General features: G+C 44.8%; 1 protein-coding gene across 1 annotated transcript; it reads left to right on the top strand.

The window, feature by feature from the left end:
* The first annotated feature begins 758 nt into the window (after nt 1–758).
* On the top strand, nt 759–8926 carry LOC147897228 (thyroid adenoma-associated-like protein). The gene is made up of 4 exons (XM_087379966.1): nt 759–4481; nt 4595–4827; nt 5214–5813; nt 5921–8926. Exons 1-4 carry the CDS (start codon nt 771–773, stop codon nt 8694–8696), a joined length of 7320 nt encoding a protein of 2439 aa, XP_087236092.1. The 5' UTR covers nt 759–770; the 3' UTR covers nt 8697–8926.
* The last annotated feature ends 4558 nt before the right edge of the window (nt 8927–13484 follow it).

The raw sequence follows: 13484 nt of genomic DNA, 5'->3' as shown, positions 1-13484 counted from the left end.
AGAAAGGGGACATCCCCATACTCGTATAGTTGCTACACTTGACATTTGCAATAGACCATACCACACAGAACGCATACAAGAAGGAGAAATCCCCATTCCGCACAAAAATAACGTGCATGTACGCAGTCATCAACCCAATAATGCAGATGTGCCAATACACTGAATTGCACCCATACCTCTCCACAGAAGAAGATCTAATGTGACAGCACAAGAGGAGCACAACATAGACAAACGCAACGACAACATGCTCTCTCGTAGAAGGCGAGCGCCACGACAACATATTCAATGTAGTGCCTTCTGGGAGGACAAAGGTGTGCCCCTAATAACAAAGAGAAAGGACCTAACTACCCGTAGCGAAGAATGAACCCTAATCACTCTTGTAACTCGCTCGCACTCCACTACCGAGTCAAGTTGACCAACAATCCCACCCTTTGGTAAGACTCTTATCAATTGAAAAAATGAATGACTTTTATCATTCATAAGGCCTGCCCGCAGAGCAGCAGCAAGAGAGGAAGGAGGAAGTGAGAAAGATGGAGGCAACACCCAGTATAAGAAGGCAATCAATAAAAGACCTAGGGCAAGCGAGGGTGCGTTATTTAAAAAAAAAAGAAACCCACTCCTCCTCCTTCATAAGAAGGCAATCAATAAAAGCCCTAACCCACGGGGGAGGGCAAACGAGGGTGAGTTTAGGAAAAAAAAAAAGAAACCCCCTCCTCCTCCTTGTGTTGATATCACAGAAACAAGCAAGCACACGAGACTCAGGAGGAGGCATGGCTTCGTCCTCGTCGTCCTCGTCCTCGTCCAAGTGGAGAGCCCTGCAGCGACGCCACAAATGGAGCTACCAGCCTCTCCGCCTGCCTCCCCCCATGCTCGCTCGCCTCCAACAACAACAACAAGTCCAATCCCAATCGTTGTTGTTGTGCACATTTGTGGACACGCTGCTGGACATGGTGCACCTCAAATCCACGCATGATCAGCTGGCTGCACTGAAGAAGGTTATCGCTTCCTTCCTAGATCTTGTACGCAGCAGTGCCAACAACAACAACCACCACCACCACCACCACCACCACGACGGGCTGGATGTGGCTTTTGGGCTCTACGTCGAGCTCTTGTTTGTGGAGAATTCTGTACCCCTGCATCGTGGATTGCTGTGCTGCCTTGCCCAGCTGCCTCCCGTTTGCAGTGAGGCTTTAAAGAGGGCTTTCGTGCGCTGCTGCGTCGATTACAGCGTGGTAGGTTTTCAAGCCCGCAGATTTGCCCTTGCCCCGGTTACATCGTCTCTCATAAATTTGCCCAAACCCGGGCTCCTTAAGCCCCTGCTAGAGACCTGTTCTCCCGTCATCGCCCAAAGTTTGAGCCACGGAGTGCAGTCCTTGTTGCAAGAGGCGTGGGATGGACGTCGCCCAACTCCCTTGTCCATGGAAGAATGCCAGGATGCTATGTCTTGCCTGTACTACATGCTCCAGTATTTTTCGCATAAATTGGACGTTCCTTGCTTGAAAGAGCTACCTGCCTCTCAAGAAAACCTGCTCTCAGTGGAAGAAAGTTACTTAACAATTGGAAGCGGCAAACAGGCATGTAAACTGTCTAGGGGCACTCTTCCTGAGATTTCTGTGTACCATACGGCCGTAGACGTAATCTTAGACGTGCTACAGACTGGCTTTCTTTCAAGGGACTGCTTGATCGCCGCAGGGGTCGCTCTGTGTGCCGCTGCTCAATTTCAAACCAGTAATCAGGAACTCGCAGTCATGCTTGCAAATTCTTTGTTTAATATATCCCAGAAGGGTTTGGGCATTCTTTCAAACGAGGGCCTAAAACTCGGCTATTCTTCTGAGACGAGGTTGGAAATCACGATTTTCCAAATGCGAGCCACTTCTCTATCCGATGAAGTTCGAAGGTTCACAGACTTTGGAAGATTGTGCGTCCTCAGAGGCCTCCTTACAACCATTCCACGAGCTGCACTCAATCTAAACCTGTTGTATCCAGCAAAGTGTGAGGATGAGCATGGAACACAGAATGAGAGGGAGGAGAGGGATGAACTGCTCGTTTGGACGCTTCTGTTCGATGCGATCCTACCCTCTCTCTGTCACCTGTGTGAGAGTTCTGTTGACAGCCACTTCAAATTCCATTCTGTAACAGCGCTTCAAATTTGTCTGCAGCAAATCAAGGCCTCCATCATCATGGACATCACCTCTTCTGAGCTGGAGGCATTGCGTTGTACTGCCCATTGTCATGACATAAATGTCCGGCTGTACTGTCCAATATCGTATGAAGCGGTCCACCGCTTACTGCAGATTGTATGGAATAATTGGGAGGATCCGCTTAATCAGACGGTGAAACAGATTCAAGTTGTGTTCGACCTGCTGGTTGATATACAATGCCTTCCTTTTGATGGTAAGATGGGAGGAGTTTCTGGTGAAAAGGGAGCTAAGGCTGAAACCGGATCATGCAAAGAGGAGACGACCAAGAGATTTTTGGATGACATTGCTACAATTCTTCTGTCATCAGGAGGGCACCGGAAGGGCAGGTATGTACCCCTTGCATCCTTAGCCTCCCGGTTAGGCGCACTAACTCTGTTAAATATGAGCCCTAGTCTGCTTTTTGAGACTGTTAATGCAATGCTGGATGATGATGTCTGCTGTTCAGCAAGTGCCTTTCTGAAAGCTTTTCTCGAGCGACTGCGAGAGGACTGTTGGACCTCAGAAGGGGGGGTGATGGAAGGAAACATTGTTTTTCGTCGCCTTTGCTTACCTCCCATCTTAGCAGGCATGGTGTCTGGAAACCATAGGCTACGAATTAACGTCAACACATATGCTCTCCCGGTTGCTTTGCAAATTGACAGTGATGCGATCTTGCCAATGCTTGCTTTTGCTTTAGATGACAATGGCAATGCAACAGAATTGGGAGAAACAGTCAGTTGGCACGAACTCGAAGGTTCTGTTGGATTGCCTCAGCAGTTGACAACAAACCAACGGGTCGCTCTACTGATTGGACTCTTAAAACAATCCCGCTTGCTGGCTCTCACAGAGGGCGATATGTGTTATGCTAGCAAGGGTGTGGCCTGTTTTGAGCGCAAGAGATATTTACAAAGGTCTAGCACAGATGCAATGATGTTGGTGTCTGTTAAGAGGAACATCTTCCGAATACCTCTGTCACTATTAGAACTTGCGTTCACCCACAGTGAATATTCTTTGCGTATAGATGCAGCTGAGGCTGTATGTTTGAATCAAAAAACTGCAACAATGCCATCTAGCTTGGAGCTTGCGCTTCTGCGGCTCTCGATTCCTCTTAATATGCGCTGTTCCTCAACATCTTTCCGCATGAAATGGACTAGCCTATTTAAAAGGTTCTTTCTGCGTGTACGGACAGCTGTTGATAGAGAACTTAAGGTGGAGGTTCTGAAAGAAAAAGGGACAACATTGGATGAAGGAAGGAAAGAGTCTACAGATGGACCTATCATCACAATGCCTGTTACTCTTCACCAGATGCATGGTTTTATGGAGTGGCTAAGCCATCTTCTCATCTTTTCTATCTACCCATCCGCTCCTTTTGAGAGGAAGAACATGGCTATGGAGCTCATTGCCGCTATGCTTGAAGTATGGTGCCTTGTGAAACCTTCTGACAATAGCCGCTTGCAATCTGGATTGTCTGTATTCATTAAACGTGGATCTTGTTTGTGTAATGACAGCTTTGTATCAGAGGATGCAACAATGGTCATGATTGGAGCTATAGTTGATAGCTGGGACAAGCTGAGAGAAGGAGCGTTCAAAATCCTGGAGTCTTACCCCAGTCCCTTACCTGGGTTGGAGTCTGTGAGTGGAGTAGAGAAGGTTTTGAATTGGGCAGTAAATCTTGTTAATAGTCCCCGAGTCAGGGAGAGTGATGCAGGTGCACATGTTATGTGGCTGATGTTTCAGAAATATGTTGTTCAATTAGGATGGACTTTGAAGTTGCATCCAAAACCTGAGGTGGTAATTCCAAACTCTTTTTGCGAGGATGAAAGAAATGCGATGGTAGGGGCTGCTGTTGGAGAATTCATAGAATCTTTAAACGATTGGCTAGAATGGGGCATCATTGAGGGAGAAAAGGATTTGCTCAGGGCATGTAGGCATAGCTTTGTGCATGGGACATTGCTCGCCTTTAGATACACAATGGACGAACTTAATTGGAATTCCGGTTTTCTGCATGCTGGAGCAACTCAGCTGCGGGTAGCTATAGCCAGACTACTTGGCCTCCTTACACGGGTGACTACAGTAGCTCTGTGGGTGGTTTCTGCAGATGCTCTCAATATGCCTGAGAGAGTTGTTATGAGCTCAAACCCTGAGAATTTGGATCTAAAGGCTTTAGTGGAGGATGCTGATACCAAAGCCATGGATGACTGGAGTGGTATTGCAGCTGAAGAAGAAGATGATGAAGAGGTGGGGTTTATGGCTCCTACAGAGCAGGCTATTATGGTTGGTTGCTGGCTTGCTATGAAAGAAGTGAGTTGCTTCGTTTCTTTTCATCCTTAAATTTCTTGAATGGCTGATTTGCTTTCTGAAAAACTTACAATGTGAGTAAATGTTAGTAAGCTGTTGGTAAGTTTTTTTGACAGGTGAGTCTTCTTTTGGGGACAGTCACTAGGAAAGTCCCTTTGCCTGGTTGCAATACTGGAGAGATGGGGAGTGATGGTGATCAAGTCGTTATGCTGGATTTGAATCAGCTTGAACTTGTTGGCGCTCATTTTCTGCAAGTTCTATTGTCAATGAAGCATAATGGTGCCATAGACAAGACCAGGGCAGGGTTTGTTGCTTTATGTAATCGGCTCCTGTGTTCAAGCGATCCAAGGTATGGTGGTTGTTGAAGAAGAAAGGTTTCAAACCTGCATCTTTCTTTAGAAACCCAGTATAGCCGCTTATGCTTGGGCACTGATGACGACATAAGTGTTGCTTTGCTTGCTAAGTATGTCTTCCTTTTGTTTTTCATTAAAGTTTTTGTTTACCTCTTTTTTCTTCTCTTTCATTTTCCCTTTTTTTTTTTTTTTTTTCCTGTGTAGATTTTTGGTCTTTAGAACAACAAAAAATCTAAGTCTGTATGATTGGACTTATTCTAGTTTTTTTACATTGACTTGCATCCTAGGACTGTTCTGTAATTACACAGATTGGGGGATTGGTTTTGCCTTGTAAATGGTCTGTTTCCCTGACTTATCGTGCTTGCTTAAACTGCTGCTTCAGGCTGAACAAGATGCCTGAGTTATGGCTGCAGCAATTAATGGGCCGCACAGCTGCGAAGGGCCAGACTGTGGATGATCTCTTAAGGAGAAGCGCAGGAATACCGGCTGCATTTCTTGCCCTTTTTCTGGCAGAACCTGAGGGTGCCCCCAAGAAGCTTCTTTTCGTGGCCATGAGGTGGCTCATTGATCTTGTCAAATCCTTCCTGGTGGGCTCTCATTTGGAGATCAGTGATGTGCCCGCAGACAATCTTTCCCATAGCAGTGACACCCCTGGCAACGCAGATGGATTTTATACGAAGAAGGTGGCCGGATGGTCATCAGCGGAGTTGAAGGAAAGGGATGAGGGTGTTGTACCCACAGTCCATGCTTTCAATGTGATGAGAGTCACGTTTAATGACACAAATCTTGTTACCGATGTATCAGGTTTCTGTGCAGAGGGCCTGATTGTTGCCATTCAGGCCTTCTCTTGTCATCACTGGGAGGTGCGAAATGCAGCAAATTTAGCATTTACAGCGCTAGTGCGCCGAATGGTTGGCTTTTTGAATATCCAAAGCCATGAGTCAGCTCGTCGGGCCATCACTGGTTTTGAATTTTTCCATAGGTAGGATGAAAGTAGATTTTGGTGTTTGCCATTATTTTACTTTTTGGTTGTAAATACAAGCATGTTTCTTGCAGCCTTTTACTTGGTCTCTTTTTCATTGTGTGAAGGTATCCAGCCCTGCATCCATTTCTTCTGCAAGAGTTGCATAGTGCTATGTTACAACTTGAAGGAGCTGCTGACGGTGGGTTAGCCAGAGCTGGTAAACTAAGCAGAACGTTGCATCCCAGCTTGGTCCCAGTTCTGATAATTCTTTCGCGCTTAAAGCCATCCATCATTGATAGTAGTGCAGATGATTGGCTGAGCCCCTCGGCTTTTATGCCATATGTCTCAAGATGTGCAACACAGTCTAATTTGAAGGTCCGCATCCTTGCATCCCGAGCATTGGTGCCACTTGTAGCAGCTGATAACTTGCTGCACGTGCTGCACCAACTTGTTAAGTGTTTACCCGTGCATGTGCAGACAGATGTGAATAATTACTCAAGTGTAAAGGCCCAGCGAGATATGGGTTGTACCACAATACTGGATACATGCTCAGAAACTTTAAGGTGCTCTTCCAGCAAAATCGTTTCCTCCTTCAATACCATTCATGGTGTACTTTTACAGATGCAATCCTTGTTGACATCCAACTATACAAATCTTCCTCTAAATTCAACCACGAGGAAAGATATTATTTGGCTCTTCTCTCGATCTATGAATGGGGTTGAGACAAGCGGGCTGTTCCGCTGTCCAATGGTGGCCACTGCATTTCTGGAAGTCATTCACAGTTTGGTGGAAGTTGAGGACAGTTGCAGTTCGGCAATCAGCCCTGCTGTGTTCTGGATATTACTAGCTCAAACTAGTGCAGCAGTTCTCGAAGAGACATATGAGCAAGCTCCCAGCCAGGGGTTATGGGATTCTACGAGTGTGGCATTAAGGGAGAGGGCATGCAAACTATATTTTAGAGCAACCCTCTTGAGGTGGCATACTCAGGGTACATGGAATGTGGACTTTGGAGGCTGTACAGATAAACGCGATGGATCTCAAATAGGCACTACTCTGTTCAGGCCTGCTGACATAGAGAAATATAGAATAACTGGGAATTTTTCTTTGCAACGTTTGAAGGATTGCATTTTTGATCCTATGTATGAAGTTCGATTAGCAGTGCTAAAGGTTTTGAGGGAACTTTTTGATCTTATAGAGTTTAAATTGAATGCAGATGACTCTGCTCATTTTGCCTATAGTATAATGGCTTGGGTGGTTCGCTGCATACAGCCAATGCTGGTCGAGTGTTTAAAGGTTGAATCTCATCCTCGCTGCATTCGTTATGCATTACGCAACTATTTCGCCCTATGCACGCTTCAAATCAAGATGCAGACAGGACAGATGGATCTGGGAGATAACATGTCGGACTGTGGGCTCACCAAAATGCACGGGGGTCACATCGGTAAGAACTTATCAGACTTAAATGGTTCAATTTTACAGACATGGAGATTGTTTTTAAGTCTGTACAGAACAAGCAAGCATGTGAAAACACAAGAAGTGGCTGTTTGCTGCTTAAGTCTTTGCATCCGACAAATTTCTGAAGGCATTTGTAACATTGGTAAGTCAAGGGCTAGCTATTCATTTTGTGTCCAAGAGATAGACCAAGCTGCCTACCTTGAGTATATGAGCTCTGCCAAGGAGCCTGTGTATGTCTGGTTAGAGTTGATACAGAGGCACAGCACAGCAAATGAGCCTGTAGCATTGCGACGAGCTACAGCTGAGGCAATTGTGGCCTCTGGTCTGCTTGAGCAGGCTGAATTGTCTAGATTACATCACTCTGAGCAATGGTCTTGCTGTGAATCGTGTAAGGATGGTGTGTTGTCAACAGATGGCACTCCAACCAGAAATGAAACCCGGCAAACTATTGGTGGGTGCATGGGTGTAAACTGCATTGGGAGTACAGATGGCATTCCAAGCTGGGATGACACCTGGCAAACTATAGATGTGTGCATGGGCGTAAATTGGTATTGGAGAGCTGTGATCAAGGTGTGGTTCATGTGTATCAAGCTTCTAGAAGATGAGGACATAAGTTTGAGAGAGAACCTGGCCGCTGCTGTCCTCAGTGCTGTTCCTTCATTATCAGATCTTCACTTGGGATCTGCTGCAGGTGATTTTGTGCCTGCTCAGGTGGAGAGGGTTATACAATTAAGTTTCGAGTTCTTGACATCACAGTTTGGCCAATTACCATTTTACTTAGATTGTCTGGCCAGATGGGTTCTGAAGGCGGCCACAGATATGAGCTTCACACCTGAGGATAGTGATTTGGTACGTCGCCTATTTGATAAGGAAGTGGATAACCATCATGAGGAGAGTCTGCTTTTTGTGCAACTGTGTTGTTTGCACCTAGACATGACTTTGAACAACAATGTTGGACCTTTTGGCTCAGATTCAGCACCAAAAAATAGCAGAGACTCTGAATTGTGTTGCAGTGGGGGTCTATGTGGCTTTGTAAAATATTGGAGGATGAAATTTCTCACAGAGCTCAGTTCTTTTGTTGAAAGATGTCTTGCGGTGGAGTGTAGGTTGCACTGGCTTGGGGGCCTTACAAACCATCCAGATGTTTTCAGAGCCTTGTATCCTCTTTTGTTGGGTCTTCTGACTTTTGCAGGGTCTTCAGATGGTGCTCCTGGTGATCAATATTATGCAGGCTCTGATGAATCAGAGAAATTGTCAAGAGGATTGGTAGAGCTGGCAAAGATGATGAAGCCATTAGTAAGAAATCCTCTAATTTATAATCTCCTTCTGACAGTTTTAAAGAGGTATGAAGCACGGCTTGGTGTCCAGTTGGGAGCTGCTTCCCTTCAACCTTTGAAGGAAAGCACATCTCTAGAAGATTTTGATCCATTCTTCCTTCTCAGATAGCATCAGTGTTCCCACCCTTACAGTCTCCTGATTATTATTGCTTGTTTAAAGCCGTGTTCATGATCTGTCCTTCAGGTTAAACTAAACTCTTCAAATGCCCTTCTGATTTTCAATTTTCAAGATTCCCCGCCTCTGCATCTCTTGCTGATATTGCTAGAAGTATGATTGTAGTGTATTTCGTGGTTCGGCGTTCATGTAGTTGAGAAAGGATATTTGGGTGGAGATTTACATTGTTACTGTCTGTGTCCTTAAAATGAGTTGAAAGATCTATATGGTGGAGTTATTGTAATGCTGGTCTCATATTTTCATATCATGGCACATAAGACATCACTTATGTTGGAGTAATATCTGAACATGTACGTCTAGCTGAAGTCCTAGCTTTTGATCATGTTATAACAGACAGCGGAAAATAAATCGCCTACTAGGTCACACTTGAGAACTTTAGATTCTTTTTGGGATGTGCATACTTAAATGTAGATGGAAAAACCATGCTCAGATCTGGAATAGACAGCAAGATATGGCAACCAAGAACTGCATAAAAACGTCCATGAGAGGATCCAAGATGCATTCCAAAATAGTGCACTCACAAATCACACACTGTACAGCGGGGCACTGCTTGATCTGAGGCCACATCGCGTTGCCCTAATCTGCTGCCTCTTGTTGCGCGCCTCTGTTTAGGACTTCAATGGCTGTGGGAGGAGCTGTCTGACAGTTCCCTTTCTGTCCCTGTGTGTTGCGCTCACTGGATGAGCCCTACACACATGGCAAGGTCTACTGCTGCTGCTGGTGCCTTAGTCGCACCCTGCTGAAACCTGTCTGTGTCCTCTCTAGTGCCTTGGCTCACTTCTGAAGACTGGAACAAATGGTGGATTCTCTGCCTGTGCTACTGCCCTTCACAGAATCCAAATGCCCCCCCGCAATGGGGGCTTTATTAGAGGCTAGAATGCCCCTTAATCTGACTGACCGGGGGCCTGTACTCTGCAGGTCTGCCTGCTGCTGTACACCTGACCAGATCACTTTGCTGGCTGACCAGCTTAGGTAGCTGGCCGACCAGACAAGGCCTTCTGGGGCCTATAAGACCCCCACTGGCTGTGCCTACGGTGCCTAAGTCCAGGGCTGAAAGCAGGTCCTTGTGACCTTCCAATGAGTTCTCGAATCTGCTGCAGCGATGCCCTAAGTCAGGGCCATGTAAGACCCAATGAATGGCCAATACCATGGCTGTCTGTACCATGACAGATCTACCTGAAGGGTGGATCATAAATAACCGTAAGGACAGCCTATATGCTGCCCATGTTGCAGCCTGTTCATCCCTTCCCTTGCCCCTATTGGCCTGCCGTAGGTAGCCTTAGTGAAGGCTTCAGTTTTGAGATGGGTAAAATTCAGAATTTTTTAAAGTTTTGATTGTGAATTGTTGATTGGTCCACTTGTGTGTTTTTTGTTTTTTATGATTGATTATCTCCACTTATTCCTCCCTCTTTCTCTATCTTTCTATTTGAAGGCAAGCCCAACCCCCCTCCCCCCCCCCCTCTCTCTCTCCTCCCCTTCTCCTTCATGCACATTGAAGTCACCTCTCTCTCTCTCTCTCTCTCTCTCTCTCTCTCTCTCTCTTTTCCAAGCTACGCATTTGAGGTAGGCCTTTTGAATGCTTTATGAGCATTCATCTTGTTTTTCTAGAGGGGTCACCCCCCCATGCTCAAAGGGGGAGTTGGCCCTAATTCTTTGACTACCTTTTTTACCAGCATCTCGACTAATTGTAAAATTATCATGGGCTTGCCACCAATATTGATTGCAAAAGTTTTGTTCAAATCCACCGCGGATGACATTGTGGAGCTTCATACTAGATTAGAAGAGATGCCTCACAGAATGATAGGCTTTTTGCCTTGCCCTAGGATCTCGGATATAGGGGTGGAGCTTTACAATGTTGCATTTGCCTTGAAATAGTTATAATTTGAAAGGTTGGTGATTTCATGTTTCTTAACAATGAGGCTCATCATGGTATTTGCTTCTGCACATTGAAACTCATCGGGATTGACGTGTGAGGATGTTGCCTCTATTTTTCGTCGCATTCTACAATAAAGATAATGTCCTATGTTTTGACATTCCTTGAATTCCACCAGTCTAGCATAGGAGTGGGCTATTGATTTTCAAAACGATATGTGGTTTGCAAGGCTCTCTCTGGATTCCCTGTAGCAAGTAAAATCTTTGGATCTAATGCAGTCCATAATCATAGCAAGAATTAATAATGGAAGTGACATACTCATGTAATTCTCCTTGTTGTGAGCACTTTTGAATGTCTTTTCTACATAGACATCTCGTCTTATTATTGCTATAGTATCCCTTCCTTATGATAGATGGACAGCTTCTTTGTCATAGGTATTATCCTAGGTACACCATGGCTTGCATGCATATCATGAGTTTGTAAGAGCATAATTCATACATGCTTGTGTAGTATCGATGGTGATTCACGTGTCGTGGGGATCTTGAAGGAATGTTGATGGAGCCTTCACTTCAAGCTACTCCTTGTGAGATCAATGCAAAGCACGAGCGTCCGCAAGTGTCACTCAAGCATAATTCACACATGCTTGTGTAGTATCGACGGTGACTCACGTGTCGTGGGGATCTTGAAGGAATGTTGATGGAGCCTTCACTTCAAGCTACTCTTTGTGAGATCAATGCAAAGCACGAGCGTCCGCAAGTGTCACTCAAGCGGCTCTCGGATTGTTGCAATGGTTTTCACGAGAGGAGGGAAAGGAAAGAGGGAAGAAAAGAGGGAGAAGGGAAGGAAAAGAGGAGAATGAATGGGGATGGAGTGGCAAACATAAAGGCACTACAAAGGAAACAAAAGAACACCCAAAAACACTTTTGGAAGAGAAGAGGGAGCTTACTTGTGTATTTAACAATGAAGATCGAAGTTAATCACTTGACCTTTTATACATGTCACCTTTTGAAGGGAGGGTCAATCCTATTTTCTTTATACCACTCTCTTTCCTCATTCTTTTACAACCATCTTGGGCCTATATGGTTTCCATCCCGCTCAGTGCTTACTCCACCTACCACGATATACGCTTTGATCGGGATCACTTACCTTCTTCCTCTGGTCGTCTGTACATACTTCTCGCTTATATTGACTTCATACCCCTTTTAGAGGATCGTGCTGCCCTTGTCACCCGCTCACCGCACGAGGTTGTTATTCACGCTTTCCCCCGTATCACCCACTCCACCCGCCCACCACCCCCTAGAATCGTACTGTGTAATAGTTGGTACGATGATGAGTGTAAGGCTTTACGCCGTCAACTTAGATTCAAAATAAAAAACAGTCTTCCGAGCGCACTAGATACGCTATGCGAATATCGTAGACTGGTACGGAGGAAGAAACTAAACTTCGTTCGTCGGAACGAGGAGGAGCTATAAATCCATAGAGAAACAATGAAACACAAAGTCTATCCTTTATTCCAAGAGTGGTTACATATATAGGCAACTGCCTCCATGTAGGTAGATCCCAGATCCACAATCATCTCCCTGATTATCTCAATCAATCACCTCCTATGATCACTCACTCATCACACCAACCTGACACACCTAACTAGAACCTTCTAGCACACCTACACTCACATACTTCTTGCATAGGACTCCAAGCCCATAGGCACACACACACACACACATCAATTTGCCCCTTCATTCCCTCTCACTAATTGATGACCTCATCCCTCAGCAGTAGTACATGGGATGCTCCATGGCTTGCCTACTATCATGTGGCAACACTCATGGCCCCAACCTGTGACTCACTCATAGGATTCTTGGTTTACAACTGGGAGATGGACATTGTCTATGTATGTAAAGCCCAATGAGTCCAACAAGGATATGGATCCTTACTCTTTTCAGATTTGACTTGGGTGTTGTAAGCAGTGAGAGCTTGAATTTTGATATTCTCTGGTTCTTCTTCTTCTTCTTCAGTTTCTGCTTCCTCAACAAGATTAGCTGAACATCTCTTCTTGGCATAACATTCCTTTTCAAAGTGTTCAGGTTTGTCACAAAAGTTACATTTCATTTTGCTCTTTCCCTTGAAGTTACTTCTGGCCAAATATGCCCCCTCTTTGTAAAATGCCCTTTCTTTGTAATCACTTCTTTGTTTGATCTTTCTCTCCTCCTCCAAGAGTGATGCTTCAATTTCTACCAGACTTATCTCTAGAATATTGGTGAGTGTGGTTACAATAGTGCCATATTTTTCATTGAGTCTTATAAGTAAGATGGCAATTACAATATCTTCATCAAGATTAAACTTGATGCCTGATAACTGTGTCAAAATGCTCTTCATTGAATTTAGATGTGAAGAGATGGACTCCCTCCTATCCAATTTGAAGTCAAAGAACTTGATAAGCAAGCTATACTTAGAGCATCTTCCCTGTGCTCTAAACAAATGCTCAAGATGAGTCCATGCAGCATGAGCAGTCTCACATCTATCACTGTGATGAATAAAAGAATCACTCAAACCAAGAGCAATTATAGCAAGAGCTTTTTCATCTTTTGGAAGCCATGAAGCTTCTCCTTTTCTAGTTGTAGGTTTAGTTTCTTTGCCATTTGCTACCTTCCATATTCCCTTTTTCATGAGAATAAACTTTAGTTTTGTTTGCCAAGTGTGGAACCCCTCTCCTTCAAACTTATCTATTTTCAGTTTGGAAGCCATCTAGGAAGGTCTTACCAAATTAATGGCAGTGTCTAATCCCTTTACAAAAGGTCAATCTTTCTGAACAAAAAAATCACCTTCACCATATAGATGCAAATTGCAAA

This window comes from Dipteris shenzhenensis, chromosome 10, assembly GCF_047967505.1.
Source record: "Dipteris shenzhenensis isolate YYH24624 ecotype China chromosome 10, Dip_SZ_1.0, whole genome shotgun sequence".
Taxonomy (NCBI): domain Eukaryota; kingdom Viridiplantae; phylum Streptophyta; class Polypodiopsida; order Gleicheniales; family Dipteridaceae; genus Dipteris; species Dipteris shenzhenensis.
Note: the sequence above shows the minus strand (reverse complement) of the source record. Positions and strands in the feature narration are given on the sequence as shown.